This window comes from Choristoneura fumiferana, chromosome 22 (assembly GCF_025370935.1).
Source record: "Choristoneura fumiferana chromosome 22, NRCan_CFum_1, whole genome shotgun sequence".
In the NCBI taxonomy this organism is placed as follows: domain Eukaryota; kingdom Metazoa; phylum Arthropoda; class Insecta; order Lepidoptera; family Tortricidae; genus Choristoneura; species Choristoneura fumiferana.
The window spans coordinates 8,256,850-8,272,568 of NC_133493.1; the positions used below are offsets into that span (position 1 = coordinate 8,256,850).

General features: G+C 37.5%; 2 protein-coding genes across 2 annotated transcripts; one reads left to right on the plus strand and one right to left on the minus strand.

Moving 5' to 3' along the window:
* Positions 1-522: 522 nt before the first annotated feature.
* On the plus strand, positions 523-11,287 carry Mon1 (vacuolar fusion protein MON1 homolog). The gene is made up of 6 exons (XM_074104896.1): positions 523-920; positions 1,729-1,883; positions 2,471-2,671; positions 3,111-3,530; positions 4,253-4,730; positions 6,100-11,287. Exons 1-6 carry the CDS (start codon positions 642-644, stop codon positions 6,238-6,240), a joined length of 1,674 nt encoding a protein of 557 aa, XP_073960997.1. The 5' UTR covers positions 523-641; the 3' UTR covers positions 6,241-11,287.
* A 1,173-nt stretch (positions 11,288-12,460) lies between these two features.
* LOC141440389 (pre-mRNA-splicing factor 38-like) lies at positions 12,461-14,654 on the minus strand. The gene is made up of 2 exons (XM_074104897.1): positions 13,917-14,654; positions 12,461-12,702 (listed from the first exon to the last, which is right to left on the minus strand). Exons 1-2 carry the CDS (start codon positions 14,573-14,575, stop codon positions 12,489-12,491), a joined length of 873 nt encoding a protein of 290 aa, XP_073960998.1. The 5' UTR covers positions 14,576-14,654; the 3' UTR covers positions 12,461-12,488.
* Positions 14,655-15,719: the final 1,065 nt, after the last annotated feature.

Genomic DNA, 15,719 nt, shown 5'->3' on the forward strand with positions numbered 1-15,719 from the left:
AACAATCGAGAAAATAGAATTAGGTACCTACGTACTTACCCACCAGGGTGGAATCTTTTCGTAATATATTTTTATATCAGTTCTTTAGCAAATGTACTAACCTATTGGATGTTAACATGACATTAGTGTAGCACAAATGCCACCACCCTGATACGTGATTCGGGTGCCACATTACATAAAAAAACGTTACATTAAATTAAATAAACAATTTTTCGGTCGTGCCAGCACGCAGCACGGATTGGAATTCGCATCTTATGAATTATAAATTTGAATGATCGTTTTTATTTCCTCGCCATCGAAGTGAAAAACACTCCTCCAGCATTAAACCCATTTTCTCCTCGATGTGTTTATCCACCCTTGCCGGGTACGGCAAGCCGGTAGGCTCGGGTGGCTATATGAACGTCTTAGGTAAAATGGCTCGTTTTATGCTCTAGTTGTATTATCTACTATTTGTGAATAGCATTTTAAATGTGTTTTTGTATTCATGTGCAGCCATACTACAACTTACGTGTAACGGAACGTAAACTTATCTACGTCAATTTGACGTTTCTCTCATCCTCACTCATCTTCCCCCAACCAAATAAATGAAAATTCACTGCGAATATAGTAAATAATTTATTTTACTTACTGTGAACTTAATTATGGCGTCGACATCAAAGGACAGTGCTCCATCAACCAGCGACGTGCATCAAAATGTTGGTAGTGAATTAGAACCAGGTGCCTGCCCCGAGAGCGTACTCAATCCTACAGATTCATTTGAAGAGTTTGCTTCTGAAATGAGCTCCAGTCTTCAGGAGAGGAACACATCTTTGACTGCTAAGGGTAGTACTATAAGTGAGATACAGAGTGAGATCGGCGAAGCTTCGAAGGAAGCCCAATTAAAGGCCGCAAAATCTAGCGACGACTTACAGAGTAACAACGTGAGTATTTTGTTTTGTTTGGTTTGGTTTATCTTATCATCTCTATGTTAGGATAGGGGCAGTAGGGCAACTTAGTCTTGGTAAAGAATATTTACTAAGGGAAAATGAGCTTGTATTAAATTCTTTAGAAGCCATAAAAATGTAAGTAGCTAATTACTGACCTGAGTAAAACACGTTATAATATAGTTAGTAAGTGTTAAAAAGAAATTTATATTAATATTGTAGTTAAATATAGTAGTTAACCAAAATAAAAATATATTTTTTAAATTAATAGATCAGAACTGATATTCATAATACTGCCCTCATTCATAAGGCAATTGGCAGTATCTCATTATTAGACATTTACTGCTCATCCGCTTTTGCTACTGACTATGCAATGAATTTTAAAAACATCATTAAACAACAGATTAATATAAATTACCATCATCATCATCATGGTCATTGTTGACCATCAGTGGTGTAGCGGTATAGCACGCGGTACGGAATACCGAGGACCTGGGTTCGATTCCAAGTGCTGGTCTTATTTTTCTGGTTTTTCTGTGCATCTATATTTCAGTTTGTATTTTCAATTTTTTAATATAAATAATCCCTAAAACTGATTAATATAAATTAATCAGTTTTAGGGCTTAATAGGGAATGTTCATGATACATAAATATCACGGGACACATAAACTTGTCTTTTTGGAATTATTGGTTCAATAATAGAAATTTTACAGTCAGATTAGATAGATCTTCATGGGCAAGTTTGACTTGACTTGTCATTTCGAGCCTATAAACGAGAATTTTTTTTTCTAATTTGATATTCCAGGAGACAATGACATCCTCGGCCAGTAACTCTAACTTGGTGGATGAGAATGGTGATCTAGATTGTGAAAAAGATGAGTACCTGCGGTCTCCAGAGCTGGTCAATAAAGAGAAGCATGTCTTTATACTGAGCTCTGCTGGGAAACCTATTTATTCAAGGTACAACTATAATTATACATGAATTAAAAACTTGGTTTCTTCTAAAAAGCTTTTCAAATTGCCTGACAGAATTTTAACCCACACCTGTGACTCCATGCACTAAAGGTGTTATACCAACTAAACCGTGGGGTATCCAACCAACTGGCCTAAAATCATAGTCATATGCATAAGCCAATAGTGGTGTGTGGTGCCATCTATCGCAACTTTAGAAATTACAACTTTTATATGCTAAATTGGAAAGGTGTGAGGAAAACTATTGGCATATGCAAGCAAATACAGTTCATCTGGTTTGTAAAGCATAAATAGAGGTGTGGGAACTCTGTTCAATATCTCAAAAAGGTCTGATTAATAAAACTTATCTATGAACCAACTTGATTAAACTATCTTTCAATTAACAAAAACCTCATCAAAATCGATCCACCCACTTAAGAGCTATGATTCCATAGACAGACAGACAGACATTGGCGTCAAACTTATAATATAACACCCTTTTTTGCATTGGGGGCTAAATACAACTATGAAGATTCAAGAATACATGAATTTCAATGTTGGAGTTTTAATTTAAAATTATCTCTGATTATTTTCAGATACGGCAATGAAGACAAACTGGCAGGGCTGTGTGGAGTTATCCAAGCTCTTGTTAGTGTAGTGGAAGACCACAACCAGGATATCTTGAGATCCATCAACACTAAAGACTGCAAAGCAGTGTTCTTGGTCAAGGGACCATTGATACTGGTTGCAGTTTCCAAGTCGAATGAGAGCGAGACTCAACTTGTGCTTCAACTGACGTAAGTTGTTTTTTTTTATCACCTTAAGTTCACTTGTGTGACTATACCAGTCTCATTGGAAGACGCCAAATTCATCAAACACTTCTGCATAGCAGGTACACCCTGATTTCTGGATGCAAAGGAAGCCTATTGTAATAAAATTAAAAAGTTCTTGGACCAAGAGCCTGCGACAGCGAGACCTTCATTATTTTATAAAAACTGAACACTTCTATATTCCTCCTATTATTAGTTCTGTGTTTGTACACTATTAAATTGTCTTTAACGCAGTCACTGCCGGCATTGTTATATACGGCACATATGCGTTAAAATGTGTGCGGAATCCTGACAGCGGCACTGGGTGAAAGTCGAGTGAAGGCATATATGCGTTGCCGGCAGTGAATGCGTTAAAACATTTGAAGCCTTGTTCATATCTTCATTCAAATTATTCACTCACTTTCAGGTACGCCTTCAACCAAATAGTATCAGTGCTAACTTTAACACAGCTGAACAGAATATTCGAACAACGTCGCAACTACGACTTACGGAGACTCCTCTCTGGTGCCGAAAGACTCATCGACCACCTTCTAATTTTCATGGAAAAAGACCCAGCCTTCTTGCTAGGAGCAGTCCGGTGTCTACCCTTGCCTGAAAAGACGAGGGAAACTATCACAAGCGCTATAATATCTGCTTGTCACAAGATCAGAGACTTGGTGTTTGCTATATTGATAGCTGGGAATCAGCTCATTACGTTGGTGAGGATGAAGAAGTATACTCTGCATCCTTCGGATATTCATTTGCTGTTCAATCTCGTGAGGAGTTCGGAGTCGTTCAAAACGGCGGAGAGTTGGACGCCGATTTGTCTACCGAAGTTCGATGCGACGTAAGTTTAACAGTTATTAATTATAATTATGTAGCTACTGACCCTTATTTTGACCAAATTTTGACTGTGCAAAACAGGCGTTTTCAACCTTTTGGTTTTAACGGCACACTTTTCGTTCATCGAAGTTTCACGGCACACCAGTAAAAATAGCTGTGTGCGTGTCGGACTGGCGCTTAGAGTACCTAAAGGGAACGGAAGCCGCGGTGGCCTAGTGGTTTGACCTATCGCCTCTCAAGCAGAGGGTCGTGGGTTCAAACCCCGGCTTGCACCTCTGAGTTTTTCGAAATTCATGTGCGGAATTACATTTTAAATTTACCACGAGCTTTGCGGTGAAGGAAAACATCGTGAGGAAACCTGCACAAACCTGCGAAGAAATTCAATGGTGCGTGTGAAGTTCCCAATCCGCACTGGGCCCGCGTGGGAACTATGGCCCAAGCCCTCTAGTTCTGAGAGGAGGCCTGTGCCCAGCAGTGGGACGTTAATAGACTGGTATGATGATGATGATGAACGGACAGCGAAGGCTTATTAATAGGGTCTCGTGGACACCTTATGTACGAATCGCATACACTTCGCGGCGATCACGGCACACCAGTTGAATGAAAACCTCTGGTATAAAACAAACAAGCATATAATACCGACAAGAAGTTGGTTAAGAGGACACTTTTATAGATAAAATACGGATTTTCTTTAAATTACAAAATGTAATTTGTTTAAAATTACAGGGGATTCCTCCACGGCCACGTCTCATACATATCAGAAGACTGTCAAGCCTGCCTTCTCCTCTTAACAGTACAACGCGATGCATTCTTCCCCCTCTCACAGGCAAAACACACGATATCCGACAAACTAAGACAGACCAAATGCCTTTCAGCCATCAACGACGCCCTAAACAGGCACCCAGAGTTACCTACAACGGATCCACTAAAACACATAGGCATTCCTGAGATAAGACATTTCATGTACAAATGTAAATCTACCGCTCAGCTATTCACCTCGGATCCTATATCGATAGATAGGTTACAGGATTACAGGCTAAGGCATAAAGAGGGGGGGGATATTGTGAAAGAGAAAAGGATAACCAAAATGTCGGAGATAGACTATGTAAGGAATTATAGGAAGTTTTGCAGTCAGATACATTGCACGTCGACGCCAGCGAAGCTGATTTTTAGATCGAACGCCCAGGACACTATTCTAGCTTGGGTAAGTTGAAACAGTCATCTTATGATTCCATTTTTTATTATTTTTTCAAGTCCGCCAATATAGATAAGCTACTACGAAATATTGTTATTTCCAAGTTCAATATATCTAAAACGACAGACCCGATTTTAATTAAACATAGCTAATACTAGAAAGCTCGTATTCACATTAAAAAAAACACATCGAAATCGGTCCGTATCCGTTTGAGAGACAGATAGACATTAGCGTCAAACCAAGAATACACCTCTTTTTGCGTCGGGGATTAAAATTTTTCAATATCTGTTGAAAAAGAAGGAAAGTACGAGCGAATGAAGTTTGCATTCTCTCTTTCAACATAAACAAAATTTTGTTAAAAGTATATGACGCCATACTTCATATCGGATCTCTCTTGTCTGTCTAATTGACAACTTAAACCGTCCATACCAATCTTCTTTCTCTCTCTCTCTCTTTTAAAAATATTTCAAAAATTCTTCACAACTCAGTTGGTCAAACAATAAGCATGTACAGTCGCCACCAAATATTTCGTAGCGGGCTAGGTGACCAAAAATATCGAGACATGAACTCTAATCCCTTATAATAGAGTGCTTGGGCCGAAAGAAATCCAGTCTGTGGTATATACATGGACATGACCCAGGCCTTTGACTTTGTGGACCATAAACTTCTCTTAGTGAAGCTTCATGCCTATGGAGTAAGGGGTAATGTTCTTCAATTGATGGAATCGTATTTAAGATAACAATATGTAGAGATGTCTAGGCTAAATTCAAACACAAGAAAAGAGACTTCATTCCTCTCTAAGAGTTGCATAATTAAGTATGGAGTACCGCTGGGATCTGTGCTAGGCCCACTTTGTTTTATCATTTATAATGATTTACCGACGTAGTAGCACATCCAATGACTCTATTTGCGGATGACTGTACAGTGGTAATAGAATGTAAGGATAGATTGACATATAAATTTGATATTAATTCTTCTGTAAATAAGATCATTTCCTGCTAAAAAGAAACACACTTAAAGTTAACCTTACGAAAAATAAGTCGATGCAATTTAACAACGTAAACTGCACCGCAGAACATCGATATCAAGGAAGCGTACTAGATGAAGCAACAAATATTTTGGGACGATGAAACTGCTAATTTGGAAAAATATGAGTTATTTGTTCATAAATATCTATTCCGTTATCGAAATAGTTTGCTTGTACCGATATTTTCGACCAACCTTGACGCTCGAAAAATATCTGATGGCACTGTACCTATTTGAACAAAATGAGAAAAAATACTCGCATACTCCCTGTTGTTATTTATTCCGCTATCTCTGGTTTCCGTTACCTGGCAAGTGGCAACCCTGCTCTCAAAAACTATTAATTTTCTTACAGGTAACAAACGGTTTCGAATTATACGTCACCTTCGATCCTCTAATGGAAAAAGACCACGCCATCAAAGCAGTAGACCGTCTACTACGATGGATCAAACGCGAAGAACAGAGGATATTCATCATGAACGCGCCGACCTTCTAGCATTATAATACCTTCAGGGTGACTGCTCTGAAGAATTCCTTGATGCGTAACAGCAGTGCTGAAGAGAACTTTACGCTTTGAATTTGATGCTAGCAAGTTGCCGTGACTCGGGAGCTACTACGAAATTCAAAAGTCGAAGTTCGTATCGTACCGCCCTCTCACTCGTATTAATATTAGCGTTAAGGGACAGCAAGATACGAAGTTCGAATTTTGCACTTCGCAGTGTGGGGATGTATACTAGCTAGCTTATGGAATTGAGGCATTATTAAATATGAACCGGCCTAATATTGCTATGGTAGGTATAGTTTAACCTAGAATTTTACCTACCTATTACCGTGTAGGTCAGGGATGGCGAACCAGTTGTGATAATCGACTCGACAACATAACTTAGCCACGTCACTTTTGTTTTTTTTTGTCCATGCAAAGATTGCGTCAAGAATATTTGATGGCACAATAAGTCAGATTATTATTGTTTTTATAAAAGACGGCACATTCACCAATAAAGGTTCGCCATCCCTGATGTGGGTAATGTCCTACTAATATCATGAGGAAGTTTGTCAAAGTGATCACTACTGAATCATGCAATGTCTGAACCGATTTAGATAGAAATTGGTATGGAGATAGTTGAAGTCCCAGGGAAGAACATAGGATAATTCTTATCTTGAAAAATTTCACTGTAGGTAAAGTTCCCGCGGGCGCACGATAAACGAATTCTTGAAAAAAATGTGTGTAAAAGTTCGTGATAAAATTTTAAATTGATATTTTTATCTCTGGATCAGGAATTACGTTAAAATCCTGAAACTTCAAGCGCTAAGTTAACCTTTTCGACGCCAACGACTCATATCCTCCTAAGTCCTCGCGTACTTTATAAAGGACTAATTAACACTAAGAATAACGGCCGAATGTACTTTTTAAAATACAAATTGGTCATTGAATAAAGAATTCTAAGAATTTTGAAATAATGTCCAAAATAACAAAGCAGGTCACCAACGTCTAGGTCTTAAACGATAAGTTTGTTTATACGCACCGCAGGTTCCACGCCAACGACCTATATATACGTCCATTACTTCAATGCAAAAGCAACCTTCGTTTAATTGTGTTAAGGTTCAATTTCAGATATTGCAATGTAGAAGCCTGGCGTATGGGTGATGTCTTTTGTATTTGACGTGGCGGCGAAAAGGTTAAAAATGCCACGTTAATGGTTCACGCGAATGAAGCTGCGGATAAAAGCTAGTAATTTAGATGCGGCGATCCTGCTTGATGAAATGTACCTTATTAGATCTTTATAGAATCTAGATTAAGTAAGAGTAAGGCATTTGACTTTGAAACCCAGCAAGCAGTAAGATAACTATGAAATCACACGCCTACAAAATATCTGGCTTTCAAGTCAATAAAAAGATCATTTGATTCCTGATTTAAACATAAAGCAATTATACAACATTCATTACTGCAGCCAGTTGCAAGCCAATGAGTAAAATGAAACTTTCTCATTTTTTCTTTTCCGTTTCCAAAAGTTAAGGCGTGGAAGATTAATTTTTGTTTATAGAGGCCAAATAACAAGAAGGTATACTTGTTACTTTGTGTAAGTACATAAATATATAGAACAAAAAAATGCAGCATGTATTTTTCATACAAAAAAATTGTCGCCACATTGAAAAAATCTCTTATCTCGAATCAAAACGTCAATGAAATTGACCCTTAAAGTATGTTTTATAAAGTTCAGCTCAAAAAAAAACGATATTATGGTGAGAGCTTTTTTTAAAGTAGTGACGAAATAGTAACCAGACGTGGTTTTAGTGCTACGAAGCGATAATGCAACAATTTGTGCAAAAAAAATATTCTTATAATTTATAGTTTGACGTAAAAGGTAACATGAACATTGCAACAATTCGTCACTACTTTGAAAAATCTCGTATCTAAAATTAATATGTCAACAAAATTGAACCTTGATGTAATGTCTATAAAGTTCACTCAGAAAAATTATCTATTTTGAGCTACGAGTTTTTTTAATAGTGACGAATTTCATGTGTAATTTTAGTTGCTCTTTAATTCGTTTTCTAATTTCTCTCTTTTGTAATTTCGTAGAAACTATTATTGTTGTAACTCAGGTGTGTAAAATGTAAATAAAGTAAATTTAAATATGAAGATAAATAAATGGGGGTCAAAGTTCGAGTACAGCTGATAGTTAAAATTATTGATTGTTATATTTATCTAATAATTAAATAACTACCGTTAATTATACAGGTTGTCCGGAATAAAGATGAAGAAAATTCAGGAGCTGAAACTTTGGAGTAGATATTAGAAAGATCTTGAATTTTAAATATCTTAGTCAAATGAGTATTTAGGGTTCCGTAGTCAACTAGGAACCCTTATAGTTTCGCCATGTGTGTCCGTCTGTCTGTCCGTCCGCGGCTAAGCTCAGAGACCGTTAGTACTAGAAAGCTGTAATTTGGCATGAATATACATTTATTAGTCACGCCGACAGTGGTAAAGTAAAAAAAAAAAAGTATAAAATTTTTTTTCGGCTACCTCCCATAGACGTAAAGTGGGGGTGATTTTCTCGACTAACCCTACAGTGTGGGGATTGGAGGGTTGCAAAGACGATTTTTTAATTTAGTGATCAGTTTGCGAAATATTCAACTTTAGTGAAAATTTTCATTAAAATCGAGCGCCCCCCCCTCTAAAATCTAAACTGTTTGGTGGAAAACTTAAAAAAAGTCAGGATGGTAGTAAATATATATCAAATTTACAAGGAAAATCATTTTTCATCGTTATTCCGGACATCCTGTATTTATTCTGTAATATGGTAATTTTGATTAAGAATGCTTTTAACTCTGTTTCAATGTTACAATTATGTATATTACCTGTCTATAGCAATAATTAGGTCAAATTATGAATTTGTAGATGTCTAGACAGAAGGTGTGCGGGGGGGAGAATATAATCTGCACATCTTCTATTTGGCCCTTGTATTGACTATGAATTTCGTACGAAGCGTCCATACAAATGTACATTAGAAAACGTAACTAAAAAGTTGTATAAAATGTGCCAAAGCTGGCTAAAGGGTGTAGGTAAGTATTGAATCTAATAGTAGATATACTTAGATGCCGGAAATTTCTTGAGTAAAGTCTTCTTACATCTATCCATATACCGGCTTGATTGCACAGAAGCTACTAAAATACTCCTTGTAGATCTTTGGTAGTAACTAAAAGTACACGGTACGATTCGTCGCTTCAGACCGATCGAAACGACGAATCGATAGTGTATGTCAAGATCTTTAACTACTTCATCGAAGACGATGTCGGAGATCGCAACAAAATCCCATGCAATCATGAATATCGTAACGATGAATCGACAGTGTATGGCTCTTTACGATCAATCGTCACGATTTTCATCAGATCGATCCTACAGACGAATCGTACCGTATATCGTCACTACTTTGAAAAAATCTCGTATCTCAAATCAATACGTCAACAAATTTGAACCTTAAAACAATGTTCATTAAGTTCACTCGGAAAGATCATCGATTTTGAGATACCAGCTTTTTTCAAAGTAGTGACGATATGGGGGGGCCTAAGTATCAATGTCAGTTGTATGACTTAACATCAAAGGCTATTTTCACTTACAAGTCAACTACTAGACACTGGCAAAATTGTCCTCCGATGGACAGAGCCATATTTTTTTAAAGAAACAACAAGTCAATGTGGCAATCAGCCATATTGTTTTTATTCTGATGTAGGAACTGTCATAACATAAGTCATAAGCAATGGTAAATCACTTAGGGGCTGTTTCACCATCCATTGATTAGTGTTAACTGACGGTTAAATGTGATGCTGTCTCCATCTATTCGAACAAAACAAATGCCAGGGGTGGCAAAACTGAATGAGGACCCTAGTCTTCAAAGTTGATGTAAGAGCTTGTGCACACTAGCGTTTTTGCCGGCGGTTTCCGCCGAACGCGGCGCGCTCGCGGCGAGCACGCTGCGTTATCTCCGCGATTATTCGCCGCCTGCGAGCCGCCGCGGTGTCGTCGCCACGTACGGTCGTTACGGTCGGCGGTAAATAATCGCGGAGATACCGCAGCGTGTTGGCCGAGTGCTCGCCGCGTTCCCGCTCCGCCGAGAAACTGCCGGCAAAAACGCTAATGTGCACAAGCCCTAAGTATTGAGCATATTTTAGACTTATCCAGAGGCCCTATTGTCTAAACACTCTTAAAATCACAATCGTTTTCATCACTTCTTTCTGCCACAGATATAAGATGGTGTAGGATGAGATGGTGAATGCGATCGCGAACATCAGCGTGTTAAGCTGAGTTTAGAGCGTTAAGAAAAATCGTGCAAGTTGCATTACATTGCGAGGCCGTAAAGCCAACGAGTTTGTAGCGGTCAATCGAGCGTCGCAACGTAATGCAACTTACACGATTTTTCTTGCAAATCTAAACTCGGCTTTAGATAATATGGCTTCCGGACTTGGTCAAGAGAACTTGTGGACATTTGAAAGGTCCCTGGGCCTGGAGGCCCGGGGCGGGCCACTCTTCCGCTCCATTATTAGTCTCCCATAGCTTGGTAGGCTATTATGTATGCGCAAACTAGCTCTCACTATTTCACGAAGTTTGCCATCTGTTTTAAGGCGGAAACATAAATACTACTAAAACGCGACGCCACGCCAAGTTATTGGACGCATTTTTCTCTCTGCAACTGACCATAGTAAATATACAGAGATTAATTAGTACTGGCACGCGTTGGATGGCGTGTCGCAAGCGTGGCATGGCGTCGGGCTTTAATAGTATATCCGCACCTTTAGAACTTCTAATAAAAATGCTTCATGTAGCTAATTGTAGGATATACTGCTTCATTGTTACTCGAGGATTTGTATAAGGCTTTAAGGAAAATTAATTATGTAAATATATTTAGAAAATTATGTGATCCAACCAAAAGATAAAGATGAATTATTGAATTCAGTATTGATTCTATGAAATTATGTAGTCTATAAAATAATATTGTTAGTATGAACTGGTTTCATAATAAAATTGGCAGCTGCATAATGATTGTCATGTGATGTTTTATTTTTACTTTCCGATTAGCTTTTACCAATGGCTTCAAATTCTAGCAGTTGAATTGAAATTCTGGAAGTTTACTAATTTAACCATAGGAATTACATCATAATCAAACATAGCACTAGAGGAGGCATTTTGCGGGCACGTCAGTTGGTAACGTTTACAAAAAAAAACAATTAATTTTCGAGTTTTCAGAAGAAAGTACTTATACTAAGTATTTTTACTCCTTACTTATTAAGGTGCTTTACGTTAAGTACAGTCAAGGGCAAAGATATCGACACGGCCAAAGTTGCAAAAATATGTATACACTGCCTTAATAAGCATAAAGTCCTGTATACATATTTTTCTAACTTTGGCCCTGTCTATATCTTTGCCCTTGACTGTACCTAGGTAGCCGAATGTACCAAAGCCAATATGTTTTAAATAAAACAAGTAATAAATAATATTATATAATAATTTTATACATTACCTAATAAACTTATTTATAAACAAACAAATAATATATACAATACATAAAAAAAGAACTAAAACTAACTTACTCTAATCCTAAAAATCTATATTTACAAATATCACCCAAGTCCAGCCCAGTCCAGGGTGCCCATAAGGCTGGCTGCATTTCCTCTTGTATGGCAACAACATAATTTGGGAATATATAGTTAATATTTTTTCAAAATTTTGACAGTCAATTTTTTTGCATTATGTTGGCAAATTAAGATTGATTTAATTTTGATATTACGTTATTTCGACGGAACGGGCTAAAATACTAGGTAATTTATAATATAAATACTTAGTATGGATACTAGTACATATATTAAAATTTATTTTTTGTAAACATTACCAACTGATGTGCCCGCAAAATGCTTCCTATAGTTTGATCATAATCTTTGAACTAAAACAATTAGTGTGCTCCCCCTTGACCTTATGATAAATATGTTTATGCAGTTCCTCCACCTCCACACTGAAAGAATACACACAAACCCAACTATCATCACCACCACACTACACTGATATATTATTATTTCAAACTCAACCAGAGCTCATCTTCAGAGTTGTTACTCTACAACCATTCACCATGCTACCAGATGTTTCAGAGATCCTAATAAATAAATAAATATATAAAAATTGCTTGCTTAAAGGGAACCTAAGAGGATCAAATTCAAAATCTGAATGTCCTTAAAACTCATTTATTCCTAACTCTAATACCTCCCGCCTCTATCCCTTCCTCGGCGTTCAGCCTCATGCCTCTCCCGTCTCTCTCGCTCTCTCTCTCTGTCCCTCACGCGTTCCCTGTCCCGTTCCTTCTCACGCTCTCGTTCCTTTTCTCTGTCTCGCTCTCGCCGCCGCTCGCGATCTCTGCTGCGGGAACGCTCGCGTTTGCGATCTTTTACGCGACGTTCACGATCTCTCGACCTGGAATTTAAAATACATACTGTATTAAGGGTTAATTCATAATTAATCTATTCCCCGAAAGTTGCTAAATATTTTTAAAATCAAGGGTTCTAATTAATTAAATGAGGAATATTGTATCAAATATGGGTAACTAATCATTTTAACTGATAAAAGCAATAATTAAAAAAAAAAACTCCTGACAGAGTGGTTGTGAACTAAAATAATTTCCTTGCTCACCCGCGACCATACAATAGCTAAGCTTATGCAAAATATGCGTGTTCATGCAGTTCCTCCACCTCCACACTGTAAGAACACACAAATCACACAAACCCATCTATCACCACCACCACACTACACTGACGCGTTTCGAACTCAAACAGAGCTCATCTTCAAAGTGACACAACCGTATACCATGCTACCAGTTGTTAGACTAACGAACCACAACCACCGTTTTAACTTGTCACTGTAAGTCCCCAAGTACCCACATACGTTTTATGAAACAAAACAAAACTACCCACAAATTATTAATAAATTTTTTAACCGTCCTTCAAAACTACCTTGATTTTTATTTATTTACTGTCAAGGCATGTTTTATTAACTACCATTGCTGAAATTAGATCCAAGCCGTAGCCGTCGTTTAGTTTCATCTCCCTTGCTACGGTTTTCTTACAGTGTTTTGTGTGTGTTCTTACAGTGTGGAGGTGGAGGAACTGCATGAACACGCATATTTTGCATAAGCTTAGCTATTGTAAGGTCGCGGGTGAGCAAGGAAATTATTTTAGTTCATTGGTATGGACCTCCGCAAAGTAACGCCTGATTCAATAAATTAGAGTGGTTGTGGTCATGGATTCTCTTGTAGATTGGTTGCGGATTATTCGAGACTTCTCCATCTCTCTATTTGTGACACAGCGTGCACACTCAGTAAGGGAACACTTTGTGGGAGATTTAATGCAGTCTGTCCATCTTGTGAGGAATTGGCCACAAGAATGTTGCCCCTATACTCTTCCCTGTACAGTCAAGTGCAAAATATGTATACACAACTTTATGCACTTAACATTAAGGTTGTGTATACATATTTTATATCTTTGCACTTGACCAATCACTGCAAAAAAAATGTAAGTATATCAGAAACCAAGATACACACACACTAAATACATACTGAAAGCCCTCTCAAATAAAAAGTAGATATCCATATTAAGTTACAATGCTCTCATAGACAAACAAATACAACAAACCTTTCTCTCCTTTTATCCCTGTCGCGTCTCTCCTTTTCCCTCTTATTTTCTTTGGTCTCTACATCATTATCATCATCCGACGGCATATCTTCGTCCAGATCGTCCTCCAGTGCTGATACTTTAGGATCCAACTCATTATTTTCTTCCAGTACATGCCTCTTCTGTATTCTAGGAAGAATAACATCGCACAGTCGCTCCTCTCGAAGGAGCTCGTCTATAAATTCATCAACGTGCACGATTTCGAACTGACCAACGCGATTTTGACGCCTCAGTTTTCTATTATCATTGAAGAGAGGTTCGAGGTACTTGTAGCAGTCTACGGAAGTTCCCGTGAGTCGCATATAAAAAGCGCCTAAAGCACGTACGTATTTGAACTCTTCGTTCTTAATGAACTCCACAACAATGTCTTTCTCAGGTTGGATTTGCAACATTTTGAGAACTAAACATAGAAACGGGGTTGGATAAATAAAACCGCCATGCACGCCGCCAACGTATCGCAATTCCATGGCTTTGTCCACAAGTAACTCTGCTGTTAGAGCAAAACATTCTTCTTTCCAATATTTCGAGTCGTAAATGCGTGCTCTGATGATCTTTTCTATTAAATATTGTGGATTTGTACCGCGAATCGACTTCGCGTCCTTTACCGTCCGGTTCGCCATTTTCTTTTGTCAATTTTGACATTGACATTTGTTTGACGAAAGTGGTATTGCCATGTGCGTAACTAAATTTCAGGGTAAGGCAATGACCACATACATAACACATCAAACGTTCCGTCACCCTACTAAGGAAATAAATTCAACAAATGTAATTTATGAGTGCATGAGCCCAAAAGTGTATGTGTGTATGACACTCTATCACATTAAAACGGCTGGTCAGATTTGGATGCAATACTTTTTATCCCGACATTCCTATGTATCGTGATAAAATCCTAAAACGCGGCGTGGCTGCTCTTCAAATCCATTATTTACCTTTTTAGGTACTTCACTAAATATTATTATTTAAAACACTGGCAGTTCATTCAATGACTAAGATTATTATGAGTATCTTTGATTAATTATACCAGTTATAATTCAACAAAGATGATTTTGATTATTATGGAATTTAAAAAGTTGCGGAAAGTATTTTTTGAAATTTACACACATTCAGCATCAATTAAAAAAAGAAACCATATTCAAAAATCGAATTCTGTTTGCATCGATTCAAATTTAAAAATGGAATTCGTTAGAAAAACTAGTAAGTGATATACCATTTTAAAATCTACATTAGATGAGCGTATTTTTATTGCATAATGACACTAGTGTGGTATTTTTTTTCACACCTTCAGAAAAGTAATTTTTCACACCTCTCCTTCAGAAAATAACTATTTCCTCCCTGACGAGAGGGAGCAAAGTGCAACTTTTCTGTTCAAGGCTTTTCTAAGTGTTTATTGCAGATGCCATTTTTTGAAATTGATAGTTGTAAAGCTATGCCATTTTCTATGCTGGTTGTTCTTTAATAATATCTAGATTTTTTTTTCAAGTTTTTTAATGCTCGGTGTGAAAAGTGGTAGGTATGAGCCACTCGGGAGCAAAATTATTTTCATCTTGGGCGTTAACACTTGAACCCCTCATTACGCTCAGGATTCTATTGCTGAATCCTTTGCTACATTCTGGATTCATTGTACGCCCTCGCCGTAAATACACCATTTTGCTCCCTTGTGTCACAAATAACTATTTTATAGCGAAGGGCCAAACTTAAGGGTGAGGCTGAAAAAAAATTAACAATTGGCGTTTAAGTCCTTTTTAAAATAAACAGAATTGAGCG

Excerpts from the sequence above, each read along its gene's own strand:
- Mon1 (XM_074104896.1), top strand. The coding sequence starts at position 642 with ATGGCGTCGACATCAAAGGACAGTGCTCCATCAACCAGCGACGTGCAT. Across the intron at positions 921-1,728 it reads ACGACTTACAGAGTAACAAC|GAGACAATGACATCCTCGGC; the intron begins GTGAGTATTTTG and ends TTGATATTCCAG. Across the intron at positions 3,531-4,252 it reads CTACCGAAGTTCGATGCGAC|GGGATTCCTCCACGGCCACG; the intron begins GTAAGTTTAACA and ends TTAAAATTACAG.
- LOC141440389 (XM_074104897.1), bottom strand. The coding sequence starts at position 14,575 with ATGGCGAACCGGACGGTAAAGGACGCGAAGTCGATTCGCGGTACAAAT. Across the intron at positions 12,703-13,916 it reads AGGGATAAAAGGAGAGAAAG|GTCGAGAGATCGTGAACGTC; the intron begins GTTTGTTGTATT and ends TTTAAATTCCAG.